This window comes from Cnephaeus nilssonii (assembly GCF_951640355.1).
Source record: "Cnephaeus nilssonii genome assembly, chromosome: 5".
Lineage (NCBI taxonomy): Eukaryota > Metazoa > Chordata > Mammalia > Chiroptera > Vespertilionidae > Cnephaeus > Cnephaeus nilssonii.
The window spans coordinates 30077050-30097907 of NC_137076.1; the positions used below are offsets into that span (position 1 = coordinate 30077050).

Here is a 20858-nt window from a genome sequence, read left to right on the forward strand (position 1 = left end):
AAGGCACATGCCCGGGTTGCGGGCTCGATCCCCAATGGGGGGGGGTGCAGGAGGCAGCCAATCAGTGATTCTCATCACTGATGTTTCTCTCTCTCCCTCTCCCTTCCTCTCGCTGAAAACAATAAAAATATATTTTTAAAAAAGCATGAAGGGCCGTAGCCCATTTGGTTCAGAGGTCAAAGCATTAGCCTGTGGACTGAAGAGTCCCGGTGTCTATTCCGGTCAAGGGCACGTACCTCGGTTGCAGGCTTGATCCCTGGCCCCGGTATCGATGTGTCTCTCTTACATGTTTCTCTCTTCCTCTCCCTATCTCCGAAATCGTTAAAAGAATGCAGCATTCATTAAAAACAAAACAGAACACGTAGGGCCCTCTCACCCTCATCACTCAGGAAATGACAGGGTTTTAGGAACTTGATGCCAGGAACCTGGACAAAGATAAATATACGTTTTTTATCTCAGTGTCACAGGCACCCCCTCTTCCTGGGACCCTGCATTTGCCCAGCTTCCCTCCCCCCCTCTCCCTCATTGCCTAGGGCTGGTTCCCGGGGGGGGGGGGGGGAGGGCGGGCCTCACCCCTCTGGGTGGCCTGGTCCACTGTCTGTAGGGGATCTAACCTCATCTGTGCTGAGTCCTGTCTCTAGCCTGGGCTCCTCTGAGCGCCACACTCGAGGCCCAGCTGCCCCTCCACAGCTCCACTTGACGAAGCACCTCAAACCCAGGATGTCCTTACATTTCCTCTTACTACCTCCGAAGTTGCTTCTCCCACCGGAAATGGAAACTCCATCATTCTAGGTGGTCAGCCTAAAAACATTCAGGTGTGACCAATTAAAAACCTATCCCAGATCTGCACACTTCTCTTCTACCTCTACCCAGGTCCAGCCTCATCATCGCCAACTTGTACCAGCTGTTACCCTGGCCCTGGTCGGCCACAGTCGCCAGAGGGCGCCATTGAGCTCCTGAGTCAGGTTTCTTCTCTGCCCACAGTCCTCCAAGGTGCCCACCTCCCTGGAGATGTAGCGGGAGAGCCCAAATCCCCTCCAACGCCCACTAAGCCCTGCACAACCTGCCCGGTCCCCTCCTCGCTCTCTCCTCCTTGCTCACTCCGTTCCAGCCACACGGCCTCCTTACTGTCCCTCCAACACGCCAGGCACAGTCCAGCGGCTTTTGCTCAGGCGGCTCTCTCTGCCTAGAACACTTTCCCCCTGGTACTCCCATGGCTGGTTCCCTTACTCCTCTGAGTCTCTGCTCCAATGTCATCTCAGTATGGCCTGGACAGCCCTATTTTATTTTATTTTATTTTGTAAACATACTTTATTGATTTTTTTACAGAGAGAAAGGGAGAGAGATAGAGAGCTAGAAACATCGATGAAAGAGAAACTTCAATCAGCTGCCTCCTGCACACTCCCTACTGGGGATGTGCCCGCAACCAAGGTACATGCCTTTGACTGGAATCAAACCTGGGACCCTTGAGTCCGCAGGCCGATGCTCTGTCCACTGAGCCAAACCGGTTAGGGCTGGCAGCCCTATTTTAAACTTTAACTCCCCTCCTAGCAGTACCAGCCCCTCCCCCTCCACTACCACTCTTCATTTTCTCACCCAATACGTCATTTACTCTAAGGTTATGTTTTCTCAGTCTATTTTCCCACTTGGAATGTCAGCTCCATGAGGGCAGGGATTTTCCCAGGAGAGGGACAGCCTGTGCAAAGGCCCTGAGGTAGAGGTGTGCAGGGTAGCAGCGGGTGTGTTTGGAGCTGAGTGAGGGAGGGGGCAGTGGGCAGAAGTGATCTGCGATGTGATTCATCCAGGCAGATGGTGGCCAGAGGGAAGCCCCAATCTTCTTACCCAAAGCCCCTTAATACTTCCGCTGCACAGGTCACCTCTGGGCCTCTTCGGCTCCAGGTGGCAGCCATGCCGGGGCTGGTGGATGAGGTGAGGGCCGAGAGCAGGAGCCAGGCCCCACCACTGTTTGAGGAATACCGCCCGCCCCCGCTGGATGCTATCCGCCTGCCCAGGTATGTGCTGTACCTGCTGCTGGCTGCGCTCCTGGTGGTGGCGGTGGCCTATGCCATCGTTGGGCATCTCATCAAGGACCTCGCCCACGACCTGGCCGGTGAGTCCCAACCCACCATGAGCCTGGCTTAGGCTAGTGCTGGGCCCCTGGGGGGCGGGGTGTCTGAGGGCCTCCCCCAGTCAGGGAGGGTAGGAGGGTGGATGGGGACTTGGGGAGGCAGAGGGCCTCTATGGGTTGGGGGGCGGGGGGAGGGCAGGCAGGGCCTGGGATGCTCCTCACTAGCTCCTGCCGCAGACTGGGCCTTTGGCCCAAAGCCAGACCAGGAGGACGCCCCCCGGGAGCTGCGCCCAAGCCTGGAGGGTGAGGATCTGGAGGAGCTAGACCTGCGGCTGGCCCTGGCCTGGCGGGGTGATGAGGACAATGGCGGGGGTGGTGAGGGGGCGCCGGCAGTAGCCCCCGCCCGGGCCCCCCACTGCCCCTCCATCGCCTTCAAGGAACCACCCGCCCGAAGCTCCTGGAGGCTGGACTGAGCTGGCACTGCCCTCGGGCTCAGGCCCAGGGGCCGCCCCCTCGGCGCCGTACAGACTGGACCTGTGCTCCCGAGCCCTTTCTCCACGGCTCGGCCCTGTCTTGGCAGAGAACGGTCCCTTTCTTGGCGGGCAGGACACTGACCATCTCCACACTCCTGCGCCCCCAGACTCCCAGAGTGTAACCCCACCCAGCTTCCAACAAGCTGTGGGCAATCTGTAAACCAAGAACGCCAAGAAGATTTTAAAAATAATATTAGTAGCCAGCCCTTGCCTAGTGCTTAGTACATGCCTGCTATTGTGCTAAATGAGCCATTTCCTTGTATTATCTCATTTAATCCTCTGAGTGAGACTTAGTGCCCATATAACAGATGGGGAAATGGAGGCACACAGCCCAGAAATGACTTGTTTGGGGTTCTGCCCCCACTCACTCTTCTGAGCCCCCCCTCCCCTCACTCCCGGCTCTGCTGCTCTGTGGCTGGATCTGTCTCTGGGGGTCCTAACTCCCCAATTAGCCTGTGACCTGGGGACAGCACCTGAGACTTCCTTCCCTTCCCAGCTTTGCACAGGACAGACACACAGTAGGAGCTTCATAAGCCGCTGGCTGACTAAGGGGGCCTGTTCTAGGGCTGGGTTGCCTGAGCAATGTCACGTGAGTGGCCCATCCGCACGGTGGTTGGAGTCAGACCTCAGGAAAGCATACAGTGAGCACTCCGTAGTGCATGTGCAGATGCTGGCATTCTCCAGCCCCCAGCCCTGTGGAGGTTTCCCAAGCCTGAAGGGGGCCGGCCCCACCCCTGGCCTTCCTCCACGTGCCTGGGCTGTGGCTGTCCGGTGGCAGCTTGGGGGGGCCCCCTGCACTCCCGCAGGCCCTGTATCTAATCAGCCCGGGGACCAAAGTTGAGAGCCTGGAGCCTGAGTCATCAGCTGCCCAGGGTGCCCTGTTCTCTGGCCACAGCGAGTGGCTGGCTTTGGTGGCGACTAGCGGCTCATCACTCATCCCTTCCCGTGCCGGTGGGTCCCCAGGGGCCAGGGAAGCAGGATGAGGCAGAGTAAGCTGGTGGGGAGGGAGACCCAAGCTCTGGCTGTTTCTGCACAACCTCCGTGCTCCTGGCCTCCCTGAGCTTCTCTAAAATGGGGGCGGCAGATTGTGTGAGGTGTTCAGAGAAGGAAACATGACACATAAAAGTGCTGAGCCTGCCCTAACCTGTTTGGCTCAGTGGATAGAGCGTCGGCCTGCGGACTGAAGGGTCCCAGGTTCGATTCCGGTCAAGGGCATGTACCTTGGTTGCGGGCACATCCCCAGTAGGGGGTGTGCAGGAGGCAGCTGATCGATGTTTCTCTCTCATCGATGTTTCTAACTCTCTATCCCTCTCTCTTCCTCTCTGTAAAAAAAAAAAAAGTGCTGAGCCTGGGCCACCTCAGCCCGCCCCCCCCCCCCCCCCCCGTGGCGTGGAGCCTGGGGGACCTCAGTGCTGGCGGTCCTGGGCGGGCGCAGGGCGCAGGTGCCAGCCTCCCTGGGTTAATTGTTACACCAGGTCCAGAGTCTGCCCTCCTGGAGGGAGGGGGATGCCAGCCAGGTAGGGTGAAGGAGGGCCTGCCCTGCCCGGACCCACCTGCGCCTTATCAGGGCTGGGCAGGGCCTCGCCCAGCCAAAGCGGACCGAGCTCCTCCGGACTGCGCACTCGCTGCGGCTCCTCGGCGCCATGGAGACCCTGAAGACCCTTCTGGTGATCAGCGCCCTGCTCCTCCTGCCCGCTGAAGCCCAGCAGGGTAGGGGGCCCACCACTGGGGCGGTGGGTGGGGAGGGGTCGTGGGGATGAGCCTCCCTCCCCAGGCTGGGTCCCTAGCACCTTTCCCTTCTCTGACACCCAGCCCCCATCTGCCTAGGCCCGTGGTCGGCAAACCGCGGCTCGCGAGCCACATGCGGCTCTTTGGCCCCTGGAGTGTGGCTCTTCCACAAAAGACCACGGCCCGGGCGAGTCTATTTTGAAGAAGTGGCGTTAGAAGAAGTTTAAGTTGAAAAAGTTTGGCTCTCCAAAGAAATTTCAATCGTTGTGCTGTTGATATTGGGCTCTGTTGACTCATGCGTTTGCCGACCACTGGGCTAAGCAACCCGGACTCCCTTCTCCCCGTCACCTTTGGTGGGGCCCTACACACCCCGTCTCTGAGTCCCACCTCCCCCACCTTCCAACAGCCACGGAGCATCGCCTGAAGCCGTGGCTGACGGGCCTGGCCGCCGTCGTGGGCTTCCTGTTCATAGTCTTCGTCCTCTTGCTCGTCAACCGCGTCTGGTGTTCCAAACGGAGGTGGGAGCATCTGTCTCCCCACGTCCCCCACGCCCCCACGCCCCCGGAGCTGCCTGTCCCTCTGCCCTTCACCGCCCCTCCCCAAAGTGCTGGGCACCCCTCCCCCTTCTTACCCTCTCTGGTCCCTTCCCCCACCTCTCCATTTCCCCGTTATTCCTTAGACTCCCATCCCACAGACCAGAATAGCCATGCAACCCACCCCTCCTTGCTTCCTGGAGTTCATGAACCCCAACCCTGGGAAGACTGGGGTGAGGCTATCCTCACTTCCTATCCTTTACCCACCCTCACCCCCCTGTCTCCATCTCCTAAAGAGCTGAGGACGACGAATCCATGTTCAGAATGGAGACCAACCTGTACCCGAACATGGACCTGAGGTACTGCCTGTGTGTGTGTGTGTGGATGTGTGCGTGGGGAGTCAGGGAGTCTGTGTGAGCCCCCTTCTGGGGGAAGTGGGTGTGTACAAATGACCTTTTTGTCCTTGAACACCTCAAGCACATTCCTGCCACAGGGCCTTTGCACTTACTGTGCGCTCTAATTGGAACCTCTTTTCCATATCATCTGGCTGGCTCCTCCTCCAGTCCCTGCTCAGATGTTTTCTCCTCACAGCAGCCCATCCTGATCACCAGCTTTCCTGACACTGTCCCACAGCCACCGGGCCAGGCCTAGGGGGCAAAGGCTTGGGGCAGGAGTGCAGGACCCTGAGAGAGGACCAGCCTGGCTGAAAGAGTCTCAGCTGAGCCCAAGATGTGCCATCCACCCATCCACCCACCCATCCACCCATCCACCCATCCATCCACCCATCCATCCACCCATCCTCTCATCTACCCATCCTCCCATTCACCCATCCACCCATCCACCCACCCATCCACCCATCCACCCATCCACCCACCCATCCACCCATCCACCCACCCATCCACCCATCCACCCATCCATCCTCCCATCCATCCTCCCATCCACCCATCCACCCATCCATCCTCCCATCCTCCCATCGCCCACCTGTTCCGCCATGGGACAATTGAGCTTTAGTTTCTGCCTTTGTCAAGTGGAAATAACAAAGTTGCCTCATTAGGCTTTATTTTGAGGATTCAATGAAGACACTTCCTGTAAAACACTCACCACAAGGCCTGGCACAGGTAAATTTCCATTAAATAGGAGTGACTCTGTTTCTTATTGTGGTCTGGGGCCTTTGTGTCTCTATAGTAAAGAAGGCAAGAGGGAGAAGGAGAAAAAGGCCACGAAGGAAGGAGAGAGCAACTTGGGGCTGGAACTGGAGGAGAAAGAGGAGCCCAGATACCAGGAGAAAGCCAAGATCACAGCCATGTGAAGATTTCCTGCCCACCTCCTCCAGGCAGGCCCCCAGAGATGCCTCTGTAACAAATGGCCTGGACCTGAAGCTACTGAAGTAACTACAGGAATCCAGACCCTGAACGAAGTGGCTTGGGACCTGCCTTCCCCCTTACCCCCCAAGAGGGCTCTTTGCCCCTTCCATGTCTCTATGCGCCTCCTTTCCGACTTGTCCTGTGTGGTGATTCTTATTGACGTGTGATGAAGAAATCCCCTACCTCCCACAACCTCATGGCTCCCCTGCTTCCCCCCACTGTCGGGTTTCTTTTCCCTCTGCCTGATAGTTCTTGATTAGAACCTCCTCCCTCAGGAACAATATGGGCCAGGACTGACTCTTGGGAACCTGCATTAAATAATTGATCAGAGCCCAGCCAGTGTGGCTCAGTGGTTGAACGTTGACCTATGAACCAAGAGGTCAGGGTTCAATTCCCAGTCAGGGCACATGCCCAGGTTGGGGGCCTGATACCCAGTGGGGGATGTATAGGAGGCAGCCCATCAATGCTTCTCTCTCATCATTGATGTTTCTCTTTCTCTCTTCCTCTCCCTTCCTCTCTGAAGTAAATAAAAATATATTTTAAAAAAGAGAATTGATCAGAGCTGCCCAGCCAGTGTGGGTCGGTGGATTGAGCATTGCCGATGTACCAAGAGGTCACTAGTTTGATTCCCAGTCAGGGCACATGCCCAGGTTGCAGACTCCATCCCCAATAGGGAGTATGAGGCAGCTCATTGGTGTTTCTCTCTCATATCACATTGATGTTTCTCTCTCTCTCTTCCTTTCCCTTCTCCTCTCTCTAAAAAATAAATAAAACATATTTAAAAAAAGAAAAGAATTGATTTGCCTTGGCCCGTTTGGCTCAGTGGATAGAGCATCGGCCTGGTTTTGATCCTGGTCAAGGGCACATACCTCAGTTGCAGGCTCAATCCCAGTCCCTGGTCTGGGTGCATGGGAGAGGAACCAATTGTGTCTCTTTCACATCGATGTTTCCTCTCTCTCCCTTCCACTCTCTCTAAAAATCAATGGAAAAATATCCTCAGGTGAGGACTAACAACAACAACAACAACAAATCACCAGAGCCTTTCAGAATTGCTTCTGCTGTATCCTGGGGCTGTTTCCCGTGGGAGAGGCAGCTTTTGGTTTGGGGGCCATGGCCAGGCAGGGGTGGACGATCAGGCTGCACCAATGCCCCGGGCAGGGTAAGTGCTTCCCCTGCAATCCTGATTTTGCTGCCCTGAGCCTGGGACTTTGAGCCCCTAGGGCTGTCTCCTGGGAAATCCTTGCTTCCTCCTCCCCCAGGTTTTGGGCCACCATTACCCGTTTCTGAGAAGTGTGTCTTGGAGGATGGCCTGCGTTTTCTTGGGATAGAAAAGCATTTTCTCCTCCCAGTGTCCAGCCTTCCCTTCCTCCTCACTTTCTCTGGGCCCTGGACCTTGCCCTGGACGTTAGCTATTTCTCAGTTAAATGTTCTTAATGAGGATCTTGACACGGTACGGCATTTGGAGCTCCGTTCTGGGCCCATAGCTGGGGGTGGTAGGATTCCACCCGAAAGATGCCTCAGGATCCCTACCAGGTGGGCAGGAAAACCATAAAGAAATGAACGAAACAAACACCCTAACAGATGCTTCCACGGAACACCTGGCATCTTTATTCTCGCTCAGTCCCCATCAGTACCTAATTAGCCCCATTCTCCAGGTGAAAAGACTGAGGCTTAGAAAGAGGGGCAGGTCTCCCTGGCTGTTGTTGACAGAGCCATGATGGAAGTACAGGCTGCCCAAAATATGGGAGTTGGCAGGCTGTGGCTAAGGCCAAATTTGGAGGTTTGGGTGCTCGGATGGTGGTGGTGGGGTTTGGGGTGGGGGACATGCTCTCCTTGCTGTGGTTCCCACCTGGGAGAACTGTGTTCCTCTGGAATGCTGTTGGCCCTGGGGGAGGTGACCTGACCTCTCTGAGTCTCAAGTCGGCTCTTTTTTTGTTATTAATACTCACCAGAGGGTATTTTTCCATTGGTTTTTAGAGCGAGTGGAAGGGAGGAGGGAGACAGAGAGAGAGAGAGATAGATAGATAGAGAGAGACATGGATGTGAGAGAGATACATTGATTGGTTGCCTCCCACACGAGCCCTGACCAGCCTGCAACCGAGGTACATGCCCTTGACCAGACTGAACCCAGGAATTGAACCCAGGACCTTTCAGTCCACGGGCCAATGCTCAATCCACTCAGCCAAACCGGCTAGGCTCAAGGTGGCTCTTTTGCAAAGTGAAAACAAGAGTTCTGACCATCAGTCTGACCATCAGGCCTGAAGGAAGCACCGGGGCTTAAGGGCCATTGCAAGGCCTGGCACACAGTAGGTTCTCAGGAGATAGGTTCCCCACCTTTCCTGAGCCTCCCCCTCCCATGGCTTTGACTGTGGGGAATGAGGGGGTCAGGGTGAACTTCAGGGAGACAGGGTGCTGGGATGCTTGGGCCCCTCCCCAGGGAACCTGGAACCCAAGGAAGGGGGCCCCACCTCCCACTTCCTGTGCCACTGGCCATACCCTGCCCTGGGGTGCCCTGGGCAGTCTACTTCCTCCTCTGGCCAGGGCTGCACCCCAGAATCCGCTGGACAGGACCGAGAACAGACAGACCAGGATGGACAGCTTCCGGACGACCCTCCCCCCGCTTCAGGCAGCTCTGGTCCCGAAGCAGATTCAGGCCTTGGGGGGCAGGGAGGGGGAAGAAGAAGGGGAGAACCCCAACCTGGCTGCCAGGCTGCTGACCTGCGCTGCTCCCATCCGCAGTGGCCCCTAGAGGAAGCCGTGGTTGATGGGGCCGCGGCTGCACTGGCCTGTTCTTCCTCATCTTCGTCCTCACTGGGGTCTACGCCATTCATTTGGTGCAGCCAATCTCTTTACAGGCAGGCCCCATCCTCTCCAAGCCCCGCCCTCCACAGCCCTCTCCTCTCCGCCCCCTTAAAGCCCCTCTCGTCTTTGCCTGCTCGCAGGAGGCAGGAGAGGGTCCCAGGGGTAATTAATTCTTTGATTCAGAATCCATGGGGGCCTCACATAACCTCGCTGACTTCCCTCCTGACTACCTACCTGCCAAACAAGGTGGCTTCGCCACAGAGAGCCCATCCCTACATGGACTTCAGATGGGATCTGTGACGTCTATCACCTCCCCTCTCACCCCATTCATTTATGCATCCACCTATTATCATCCACTTACCCATCCATCCATCCATCCATCCACTTCTCCAACCTTCTCTCCTTCCAGCCATCCATTATCCCTCCCTCCCTCCCTCCCTCCCTCCCTCCCTTCATTCCTTCCACTCTTCATCACCCATTCCTGTCTGTCCATCTTTCTGTATCCATCCATCCACCCATCCATCCATCCATCCATCCATCCATCCATCGTTCATCCATTTACCATTCACCCATCCATGTACCTTTCCACTGTCCACACGCCCATCCGTTCATCCATCCGCTCATTCACTCGTTCACGTGTGCACACATACATTGGTCCATCCCCCATGTCTCTGCCCATCCACTCCGTTTTGAGATCCAGGAAGCCAGAGGGACCAGATATGGGCTCATGGAGCTCAAGCCTGGGTTCCAGCACTTCCTTCCGTTTCAAATGGGGCAAATGTCCTCACCTGCCTGCACCTCGGCATCCCCCCTGGACCATGGCAACAACAGGGGTGCAGGACGCAGTTCCTGAGAACTGTGAGGCCTGGGACAGTGAGTGCTTATTAAATTGGGTTATCTGGGCCCTTCGTGTCCCCACAGCAATAAAAAGAAGGAAGAGGAGAGTGAGAAAGGAGGAGGAGGGTGGAGTGGGCGACTGGGGGTGGGAGCTGAAGGAGGAAGAAGAGCCTCCAAACTGCAAGAATGGCGAACTCCTCTTCAGGAAGGCTCCCCACTCGCCTCCACCAGGCAGCGCCCGGGGTTGCTCCAATGCCTGCTCTCCATGCTGTAAGCCAGGCGTCCTCAAACTACGGCCCGCGGGCCACATGCGGGTGTTTTTGCCGTTTTGTTTTTTTACTTCAAAATAAGATATGTGCAGTGTGCATAGGAATTTGTTCAAAAAATTTTTTTTAAACTATAGTCCAGCCCTCCAACGGTCTGAGGGACAGTGAACTGGCCCCCGGTTTAAAAAGTTTGAGGACCCCTGCCAGTGTAAGCAAAGACCTGGTTCTGGCGCCAGCAAAATGACTCCTTCAGGGGGAAGTGTCCCTGAATGAAGAGGGCCCGGACCCACCCCAATTCCCTCCTGGAGGGCTCTGCACGTTCCCTGGGCATTACATACCCCCTTCCCAAGGTGGGTCTCCACCTGGTGATTTTTCTCAAGCTCGGAGGGTACCCCCGGACGAAGAGCTCCCCACATCCCCGAGTCGCCCGCCATCTCCTGTCTCGATCCAGTCTGCATTGCAGGAGTCTTTTTCACCCACTGCTTGGCTTCTGATTTCTGCTGCCCTTTGAACTTCCCGAGAGAAGCCGGCTCTTCCTCCTGTCCTTCTGCCTCCAAGACCTTTTGCGGTCCCGCTCCCCCGAGTTCATAGGAATCATTTGGCTCCCAGCCCCTCTCCTGGCCCCTGTTTGCATCTCTGCTGCACAGGAGCGGCCCAAGCCCCCTTTGCACTGGCAAAGGGAAGGTGGGGAGAAGCTGCCAACGGTTCTGCCTGTCTTTGATGGCCCGGGGCAGAGCCAGCCCGCCTCCTCCTGTAATCTTGCTTTTGCTATTCCTGAACATGAACTTTGAGCAGGCTCAGCACGGGGGCTGTTTCCTGGGAGATGAAGGCCCCTCCCACCACTCGCGTTTCAGGGCGCTGTCCTGGAAGCTGTGACACTCAGGAGCTGAGGTTTGGGGGTGCACATCATCACCACCTCCCCCTTCCTGTGCTGCACGCATGGTGTTGTGGGGCCCCAGGCAACTAACGTAACCTCTCTGTGCCTAAGTGCCCTGCCCTGTTGAAGGGGAGGAAAAGAACTAGAACCATCATACATTTCCATGAGGATTAAATGAAATACTGTCTACAAAACTCCTGAGCACAGAACCCAGGACCCCAAAGGTGCTACTAAATGCCAGTTTTCCGTTACGCTGCAATGGTAGCAATGGGGCAGGGGAGTGAGACTTCCCTCTCAGACTAGAGGAATTCTGAAGGTCAGAGGTGTGTTTTCTTACTTTGTTTTTTTAAATCCTACCTGAGGATATGCTTTACAGATGAGAGAGAGGGAGAGGGAGAGGGAGAGGGAGAGGGAGAGGGAGAGGGAGAGAGAGAGAGAGAGAGAGAGAGAGAGAGAGAGGGAGGAAGAGAGAGAGGAAGAGGAAAGGAGGGAGGGAGGGAGGTGAGAAACATGGCTCTTGCATGTGCCCTGACCCATCCACCCAGGTATGTGCCCTGACTTGGAATCGAACCAGCGACCTTTCAGCCACTCTGACCCACACCGGCCAGGGCCAGAGGGTGTGCTGACTGCAGCTCTGGGAATGTAAGAATTTTCTGCCTCCTGAATCCTCTGTGCACAGTCTGGGGGGTCCCAGGGGGTGGGGTGCTGGGGAGGGAGGGGTAAGAGAGAGGGGCTGTCTGGACTCCTCCCTTTCTGCAGGTGACAGAACTTCCCCACTAGGGGCCATCTGGACATTTGGGGCGGGGGGATTTTTTTAGGTTATCACAAGTCTGCCTCCCTTTTATGGTATTTAGTGGGGACCCAGGGATGGTAAAAAGCCTGCAGTGCTGTGATAGCCCCCCAAAGCCAATAACTGCTCCATCCTAGGGGCCAATGGTTGAAAACCACTGAGACTTCCCTTGAGATTAAAGGCCAGAATGAGGTCCCCAGCCAACCCCCCGAGGCCTGCAACCCAACTGAGCCCTCTCCAGCTGAGCTCCCATGCCAGATGAGTCCCCCCAAAAGAAGCTCCTGCAAATGCACCATTTCCACTGCGGGGAGGAGCTAGACTGTGGGGTGGAGCTGGACTGTGGGGATGGGGGTGGTTTCTGGGTCCAGGTCCTCAGTCCGCCCACAAGGGGGTGCCAGAACCTCACTGCTGAGGGCAGGAGAAACCCAGCATCCGAGGGCTGGAGCGGGGTGGGGCCATCAGGCACACAGGTGGGAAGGGCCTGGACTCACCCAAACCCGCCATCAGAGCAGGTCTCTCCCCCTCAGCATTGCTGAAATTTGGGGTTGGACTGTCCTCTGTGGGGGCTCTCCTGGGCACTGTGTGGTGTTGAGCAAAGCCTGGCCTCCCACCCTCTCAATGTCAGTAGCTTTCCCGTTATAACCACAGATGTCCCCAGACATGGTGGAATGTCCCCTGGGGACATCTGATCTAAAGGCCTCAGGACACCTGCCGCTCACCCAAAGTGTTGGGGTCCCCGTTTCCGGGGGCCACCTGCCCTGCCCCTCCAGCCTCTTCCCTTCACCCCGGCACGGAACACAGAACAGTTCGCCATGAACACAGAAAGGACCAAAGACAGCCAGAAAGAGTCGAAGCGTAGCTTTTTTAATTTTTATACATTTTTTCTTTTTTTTTTGCCTTTTATTGAATCTTTTATGGAACCCCCCCCATTTTTCTTTTTCTTTTTTTTTCTTTTTTTGCATAGGGAAACAAACAAACAAAATAATAACAGCCAGAATCACTTTCTGTAAATGGTACTTAGGCGCATCTGCAAAACCGAAATGAATGCGTAATATACAAGGTTATGATCGGAGTATGATGAGGGAGCAGGGTGGGTGAGCCAGGGGAGGGAGAAGGCTGGGCTCAGGTCTGCCCAGATGTCCCCTTGTCCCCCATCCAGTCCCCACACTGGGGAGGAGGAGGAGCAGATCCAGCCAGAACCTCTCCCCCATGAGCACGGGGTGTGTGTAAGTGTTATCCGGTATGTGCGGCAAGCAGAAAGCAAGAAACAGAGTAAACTATCCTGGTAATATCAGTAAAATACAAAATGAGAAAAAAAAAAAACCTCAAAAAAATCTCGAAAGAAAAAGAAAGTGAACAGCAACACCACCAAAAATTTTAAGGATGGATGGATGGATGACTGGATGGAAGGAAGGGGGTAGGGGAGGGGAAGGAGGGAGGAAGGAAATTAAGAGGAAAACGGGTCTCTCTCCCCCTCCTCCCTGTCCCCCCCACGCTGTGTGCTCTGTCCCTTGCTTGGACACTCTGCTTGTCCTTCCCCTATGTGGGGTCCTGGGGGGTGGGAGGCCAGGAAACTGGGGGCAAGGGTCAGGACCCCTGGACTTGAAGGGGCTTTGGTTTTGGGGGGCCTGGCTGGGAAGATCAACAGATAGAAGTGTTAATGCACCTTGGGAGTGGGCTTGGGGGTTCCCACCTGAAGGGGGGCTGGGGAAGCTCCCATCCCTTTCCGGAGGGTCCCCTTCTAGCCAGGAGGTGTGAATGGAGGGCTGTAGCTGGGGTGTGTGTGACTTCCCTCCCCTCCCGGAGCCCTTTACTCCTGTTAGATCCTGACTCCTGTTTTCTGAGGACCACGCCCCTCCCCTCCCGGGAGCCGGGAGAACTCCAAAGCCACACCAGCAGACGTGTGAGGCACTGCTTGGGAAAACTCTGTTTTGGTATCACTGGCAACAAGTCCTGCTGGGATCGCTTTGGGTCTGTCTCCCTGTCTTGCTGGGGGCAGGGGTGGGGTGGGCCTCCAGGGCCACTCAGACCCCACACACTCTGAAATGCTTAGGAACGGGTGGAGGGGGAGGCCATGTCAGCTTGGGGGTGGGACCCTTAGAAAGTGTCAGCAGGAATGGGGGAAGATGGGAGGATGTGGAAGAAGCTGGATTTGAGGGTGAATCTCTGAACCCCTCCCCCAACACTCTCTAGAAAGAAAAAACCAGGGTCTGAGAGAGAGAATCCAGGCCAAAATAAAAAGTAGCCACCGTCTAATCTGTATTATAAGAAGAAAATGCATATGCTAGTGTATATGCCTACACTGAAGGTCCAAGTACCGTCGGAGAAGCGGGAGTGAGGGTGCTGTGTGCGGCCGCTCCCACGGGGCTGGAAGGCTGCTTCCGGCCCAGGGTCCCGCTAACTGGCTATTGGCCACTCAGGTCTGCCTGCCCCGGGGACAGACAGAAGGTTCTGGAGCAGAGAGTGGGTCCGTGGGGCTGAGGCTGGATGCCTGCTGCTCGGGGAGCTGCAGCAGCCCCTGGAGTCTCCTTTGGGGTCCCTTTCAGGCCGGATTGTCTAGCTCAGGGTGGGGCTTGGAGCTCGGCCAGGACCAGAGTTGCAGACTTGGGCACGGAGGACTCCACGCCCGTTTCCGGTCTGCTAGGGCCAGGTCTTCCCACATCTCCCTCACCTGGGTCTAGTCGGTGTCTGGCGCCCCCAACCATGAGGGGCGGGGCAATTTCACACATTTGGGAGGCTTCCCTCTTCTTTTCCACCACATGAGCGGGACCCCAGGGTCAGGGCGGGGGGCTTCGCATGGGTGGGGATGAGTGGTGGGTGGCATGGGCTTGGGAGGGGATGGGGTTTGAGAAGATGTCAGTTTCATACATGTAAAAAAATACACACAAAAAAACAACCCAACAAAGGCCGCCATCCCCGCCTTGGGGCATAGACCCAAGCTGCAGAGGTGGGTCAGGGGTCTGGTTCCTAATATTTCTGCCTTATGCTGCCTGCAATGAGGGGCCTGGGCATTCTGCCCAACGCGGACCCTGTATCTTTTCCCAGAAATGGGAACAAACGGCCCGGATAACACTGGCCGGGCAGGAGTGGCCTCCAGTGCCCGGCAATGGTGCCGACAGGGCAGGATCACACGCCCGGGGCCGGAAGGGTGGCGCGGTGGGTGCAGTCCACGGAGGGACAACATGGCTCCAGCAAAGCCCTTGCAAAGGGGGTGGGGGTGGGAATAAGAACAGAAATCAGACACATGAAAACGGACACACACAGCCGTGGGCTCTCCCTGCTCCCTGGGGCGTGCTGAGGTGTCTTTTGGGAAGAAAAGATGGGATGAGCGCATGGTGGCTGATGAAAGCTGGGACCTTTCTGCAAAGCCCCACCCTGCTCTGGAGACCGTTCTAAAGTCCCAGGGGCAGCAGGCACATCGTCCAACTGGGGTGTCCCCAGAGGAGATGCCTGTGGGGGCCCAGGTGGGCCCGAGGTTGGAGAATCCAGCCCTTGGGTCCTCCCCGCTGGGACACCCCGCTCACTGCTACCATCTCACCTTCGACTGAGTTAAGGTAGAGGAAACTGGAACTTAAAAAAACGGAGGAAATGAGAAAATAAAAAACAAGGAAAAGACAACAGCATGGCCAGCCATCCGGACAGAGGACGACGATGGGGTGTCCCCCTGGCTGCCCTTGACCCCGTGGCCTCTCTAACTGGGCCTCCGATGGCTGGGCTAGACCTACAGGTACAGACAGACAGATATTGCATATATCAAGTTTGGTTTTTGTTTTTTTGTTTCATACCAGATACCCTCCTTAGTCACAGCTGGAAGACGTAGTACTGGGTGTTGGGGGGCAAGGAGAGGGCAGGAAGGAACTGACACCCAAGGCTGGTGTCCAGGAATGGGGGACAAGTGGGTCCTTTGGCAAGAAGGAGGGGGGTACACAGGGGAAGAGAGGGAGCCTCTTTGGGGGTAGGAGAGCAATTTGACCCTGAGCCAGAGGAACGCCAGCCTGCATGAGAGAGAGGTGGGATGGGGAGTCTGGCTGTCGGCAGGGTGGCCGCCCCATGGGGGTACAGCCTGGGTCATGCATGCATGCGTGGCGCCTGGGGGACTAGCCGGTGGCCCAAGAGCCAGGGCACACTCCTGAGGTCTGTCTGCTGCTGTGGGCGGGGGCTTCAGAAATGACCCCTTGGAGCACAGGGGTGGGGCTGGGGTTGGCGGAGCACCAGGGAGCACCCCCAATGCAGCAGGAGCCATGGAGACAGCCCAGGGCAGGTGGGGCGTGGGCAGTGGGCGGATCATGGGGCAGTTGCTCTGTGGATTGCTTTTTAGCATGTAATTTTTTTTAAAGTTCTTATTTTTGTTTTTTTTTTACAAATAGAAATACATCCCTTTTCCATTTTTACTTTTTATTTCATGTCATTGTTTTGTCTTTTTCTTTTTAACTACACGAGCAGGGCATGCAGCTACCTTTGCGCTGATATTGTTTAAAGGTAATACTTATTTTCGGAAGGCAAGGCACATCATGTGGTAGAAAATTTCGTGCAAATTAGGAAACATGGACTTTTTTAAAGGTATTTTTTTTGTATCTTTTTTTAAAGAGGAGGGGGAGTCGTGGGGTGGGGCTGGGAGAGAGAGCCAGGTAGAATCTGCCATGCAGTGTCAGCCGTAGTGAGCTGACAGCAGGAGCCAGGCCACAGGAGTCCTCGACTAAGCACCATGCAAGTTAGGTCGCTGGGGGCTGCCAGGTGCCCCCTCCCCTACCACGCCTACCTGTACCCTAAGGTTCCCGGCTAAGCTTCCGGATACCCTAGCTGCATGACCCACCCCTCCTGCCCTCCCAACCAACGGCCCATGCTTCGGTCCCCGGCGGCCACCTGGAGGGGCCCTGGGGATCCATGGACGGGCCAAGGGTCCTTGAACCCCTCTGGACAATGGGAGGGGGGAGTCGGGGAAGGGACTTGGATCTTTCTCTTTATGATCAAGTGGGTTCGCCAAGCCCCTCGGGCTGGTTTGGGAGAAAAGTCCGGTTTCTGGAAGTGGGGGGAGGCTGGCCAGGCCCCGGGGGGAGCAAGAGAAGGAGCCGAGGGCCAGGCTGGGAGCAGATGAGGCGGAGCCCTGCTCAGGGCAACAGCTTTGGCCTCGGCCCGGGGTCGTGGTGGGGTGTATTCCTCAGCGCCAGGCATGGAGGTTGGAGGCCGCCAGGGGGCTCAGGTGGATGGGCTGGGAGGGGTCTCTGTTTGGGCCTGGTTACCCTAGAACACCTAACACTCCCTCCTAGCCCCCCCACCCAAGATGGCCACCCTGGGGTGGGGGTGGGAATGGGGCTGGGGCGCCGGGGTGGGGGGCACCCGGTGTCCCCAGCTTAGTGTTTTTGGAGCGGCTCAACGGAAAATGCTTAGCAGATGGAGGTCCCCTATGCAGCCGCAGGGGCCCAGAGGTGCTGGCACCCCCTCCACCAGAACCCCCACCCCGTCCAGGACTGCAGTCCTTCTGGGGGCCCTGCTGCAATGCACCTCCCCGGCTGTGCCCGCTTTGGGGGGAGATCAAAGTGCAAACCGTAGTCCCCCTTTGGGCTGAGGCACCAGGGAGGGGGTGTCGCTCCAGGATGTAAGGCACTGGCAGAGGAGGCGTTGAGGGGGGGGCACACCAGTTTCCCCAGACCCTGCCCCCACGCCCCAGCACAGCAGGATGCTTGGGGGACACCCAGCTCTGCCCCTCGGGCCCCCTGGGGGGCCCCCATCTCTCTGAGGGGAGCACAGCAATGAGGGGTTGGGGACTGAAGGTGGCCGGGTTGTGGGGGAGGGGACGGGGATACCCACGGCCGCTCTCACGTCTCAGCCGGACAGAGGGGTGGGCGGTGGGAATCAGGCACTTAATCCACTCGCTCTCACCTCCCACCTCCTCTGGGTAAGTGGGAGGGTCCTCCCCGCCCGGGCTCAGCGGATGGAGACGCCAGGTGACCCCCTTTCTTGAGGAGCTCCGGGTCTTTCCATTCCGCCCCGCAGCCCCTTCCTTGGAAAGTGCATTTCTTACAGTGTGTGCAACGTGGATCCCTCCCCTGGGGTGTGGGGCCGCAGGTGGGTGCGGTGGGCCGGGTGGGGCTGGGGGCGATTGCATAGACTTCTCTTCCCAAACAGACAGGCGTGGGCTGGAAGTCCCGAGCCAGCCCAGCACGTGCACGCTCCGGGGCGGCAGCGATCCCGTGACGGGCCCAGGACACTCCTGAGAACACATCTGCCACGTGTCCTTGTCCCCTGGCGACGCCCAGGGTCTCCCACAACCTTCTTCTGCCCTGTCACCGCCCTGCCCACCCCAGCCTCCGTGGCGCCTGCCTTCCGGCTTGGAAACATCGACACCAGGGTGGGAAGCCTGGCCAGCATCCTGGTGGCGGAGACGAAGGGGACGCGGGGGAGAGGTGGCCTTGCTGGGCGTCCTGCCCCGAGGGGCCTGGGCACGGGCACCAGGCTGCGCTCACCTGGTCCTGGTGGAGGTGGAGGCGGGCACCTGCCCTTCCAGAGCAGCAGTGAGAGATGAGTAACTTAGAGACCCCAGGCACTGTCCTATCCTCGTGCCCTCTCCGAGGGGTGGCAGGTCCAGCCGGGGGTGGCAGGTCCAGCTGTGGCGTCCCAAGAGTCTGAAGCGTTGCCGTCTTTACCTTTTGTCTTCTTGCTTGGGTGGGTTTATTTTTATGATTTTTTTCCCATTTGTCTTTTTTTTGGCTTTTTCTTTTTTTCCTCCTGTGTATATGTGTCTATGTGTTTTGTCTTTTCGGCTGGGCTGGGAGTCGGCAGGGTGTTCTTGCTTGCTCTAACTTTCCACCGAAGACGTGGGCTGGGGGCCGGCTGGGCAGCCCACCCCGGATGAAGGAGCAGGGCGTGGGAAGAAATCTTTCTTATCCCAGATACCAGGACTAGCCGGCCCCAGGGGGACAGCGGGAGAGAGGGAGAGAGAAAGAAAGCGAGGTCAGGCTCTGCCACTGCCCACACCCGCCCCCGTCCCACCCACCGCCCTGTGACCCGCCTCCCCCCCCGCCCAGATCTGTCAGCACTTGCTGGGTGACCCTGGGCAAGTGACTTCCCCCCGAGCAGGGCGGCTGGATAAGACACAGTGCTCCCATGGAATCTGAACCCCCTGTAAATCTTTCAGTACAAGCACATACCGTGCAGCTTTTGGAATAAACTTATGTACCAACAAGAAAAAATCTTTCAGCCCTTCATTGTCTGCAATTCCAATCTACCTGAGCATCCTGCGGTTTTGCGTTGTAACTGGGCAACAGGACCTGCGAGCCTCATTGCCCTGAGTATAGAGGGGGGTGTGGTCTCACTCTGCCTCCAAGTCCATTCTCTGCAGTGCCACTCTATCCAGGTATTGTGACCAGGGTTGCTTCTTTTTTTAAACAAACATTCTCCCATTTAATGAGCCCCCTAAACCCCTGTGAAGGAGGAACCACCCCATTTCCCAGTGGAGAAAACTGGGGATCACAGAAGTCAAATAATTTGCCCAAGGCCACCAGCGTGGGACGCAGAAGGCGGAATTGACACCCTGGCCCGAGATGCTCCAGTCCTTGATTTTCCCTCTGCCCAGGACTGACCCCTTAGCCTGGGCCTCAGGGACTTAAGACTCCCACTTTGTAAAGTGGGAGATAGAGGCTCCCGGAAGGGAGGCCAGGCCTGCGCTGGACAGCTCAGTGTGTTTCCACAGGGAAGCTGCTGTACGGATGCTTGCCCTGGAAATGCAACCGGCCCCTGTGCGGTGGGTCTGGGGTCCACTACCCCTTCCCTGAGGTCAGGGCAGTGCTGTCCCCCTCCCCTGCTATAAACCAATTGTATCCCCTCCAACCAGGCCTTCAACCAGCATGCCCTGCGGCGGCCGGGCCATCCCATCAAACTAGCGCTGTGGCTCCCAACCCCCACCTCCAACCAAGTTCAAGTTCATCTTGGCCATTACCTCATGTCTGGTTTCCCTTGGCAACCAGACAGACTCTGGGCGTGGCCCTCTCCAGTGGTGGCCGGCCTCCCTTTGGCCGGGCCTCCTCCTTCCTCCCCTCCCAGGCCAGCTGCCCTGCTTTGGCCCCAGTAATAGGGCGGCACCCTCAGCTCCACATCCTCTCCCTCAGCTGAGAGGAGGACCGAGGCAGTGCAGTGCCAGGGTGAGGTCTGGGCGCTGGCATTCCCCTGGGCTGGTTGAGCCACCAAGTATGGCTTAGGGCATGTGGCGGCTTAACCCCCTCTGGTCCTCAGTATACTCCTCTACTGAAGGGGTGTGATGGGCTCCTGAGCAGAAAGGTGGGCGGGGGGGCACTATCACACAGAAAAGGGGGTGAGGTGTCAGAGTCCTGGAACCCCCTCTGAGGCCAAAGTGACAGCTGACTCAGGACTGGGGGGAATTGATGGCGAACGACAGGGAGGGGAGGAGGGCATGAAGCATTGACCAGGCAGAGATCAATGGACATTGTCCGGGAGGGGGCACTGATGGGGGAGGGGATGGAATTGATCAGGGGGAGGGGCACTGATGGAGGGAGGTGATATTGATTAAGGGAGGGGACACTGATGGGGAAGGAAATACTGATGGGGGAAGGGCACTGATGGGGGGAGGGGATATTGATCAGGCAGATGGGCCCTGATGGGGTGGAAGGTAGGAGATGGAAGGGGGCGCATGGGGCGGAGAGAAGCCACTGCAGGCTGGGGCCGGGGCACAGAGAAAGGCAAACCTGCCAGGAATAAGGAAGGCGGAGGCAGAAGTGCTGACAGGGCCAGAAACCGGAGGCCTCTAAGCGCAGGGGCTCTGAGGGGGGGAGCGGGTTCTCACCCACAGCTTCCTCCTCCCCACTTCCCTCCCTTCTGAGGAGGAAGGGGGCTGACCCCACTGGGATTGGGGTGCCCTTTGTCCAGTGACTCAGGGTCTGGCCTGTGTCGTGCCGACGGGACCCCCTGGCAGACCTGCCTTCCCTGTTCACCCAGACTGGGGCCCTTGCCTCCCCCATAACCCAGGCTCCCTAGGGAGTCCCTCATCAATCTGTCACCTCGCTTCCATGCCTCACCGCCCCCAACACCAGTCCCAGAAAATTCTTT

The 20858-nt window shown here is 57.3% G+C and overlaps 3 protein-coding genes across 6 annotated transcripts in view; 2 read left to right on the top strand and 1 right to left on the bottom strand.

Annotated features, from left to right (window-relative positions):
* Positions 1-1908: 1908 nt before the first annotated feature.
* Positions 1909-2541, top strand: SMIM44 (small integral membrane protein 44; the record flags this gene model as incomplete). The annotated part of the gene is made up of 2 exons (XM_079773079.1): positions 1909-2110; positions 2306-2541. 2 exons carry the CDS (start codon positions 1909-1911, stop codon positions 2539-2541), a joined length of 438 nt encoding a protein of 145 aa, XP_079629205.1.
* SMIM24 (small integral membrane protein 24) lies at positions 2019-6853 on the top strand. Its single transcript, XM_079772967.1, has 5 exons — positions 2019-2110; positions 4169-4311; positions 4736-4847; positions 5159-5221; positions 6048-6853. The coding sequence occupies exons 2-5, from the start codon at positions 4245-4247 to the stop codon at positions 6169-6171; spliced, it is 366 nt and encodes a 121-aa protein (XP_079629093.1). The 5' UTR covers positions 2019-2110; positions 4169-4244; the 3' UTR covers positions 6172-6853.
* A 5793-nt stretch (positions 6854-12646) lies between these two features.
* Positions 12647-20858, bottom strand: part of NFIC (nuclear factor I C) — a 70351-nt gene continuing 62139 nt past the window's right edge. For all 4 annotated transcript variants that reach the window (XM_079771831.1, XM_079771830.1, XM_079771829.1 and 1 more), the window contains one exon: positions 12647-18697. In XM_079771831.1, coding sequence (XP_079627957.1) covers positions 18680-18697 — 18 coding nt within the window. In that variant the 3' untranslated portion in view covers positions 12647-18679. The remainder of the gene's footprint in view (positions 18698-20858) is intronic.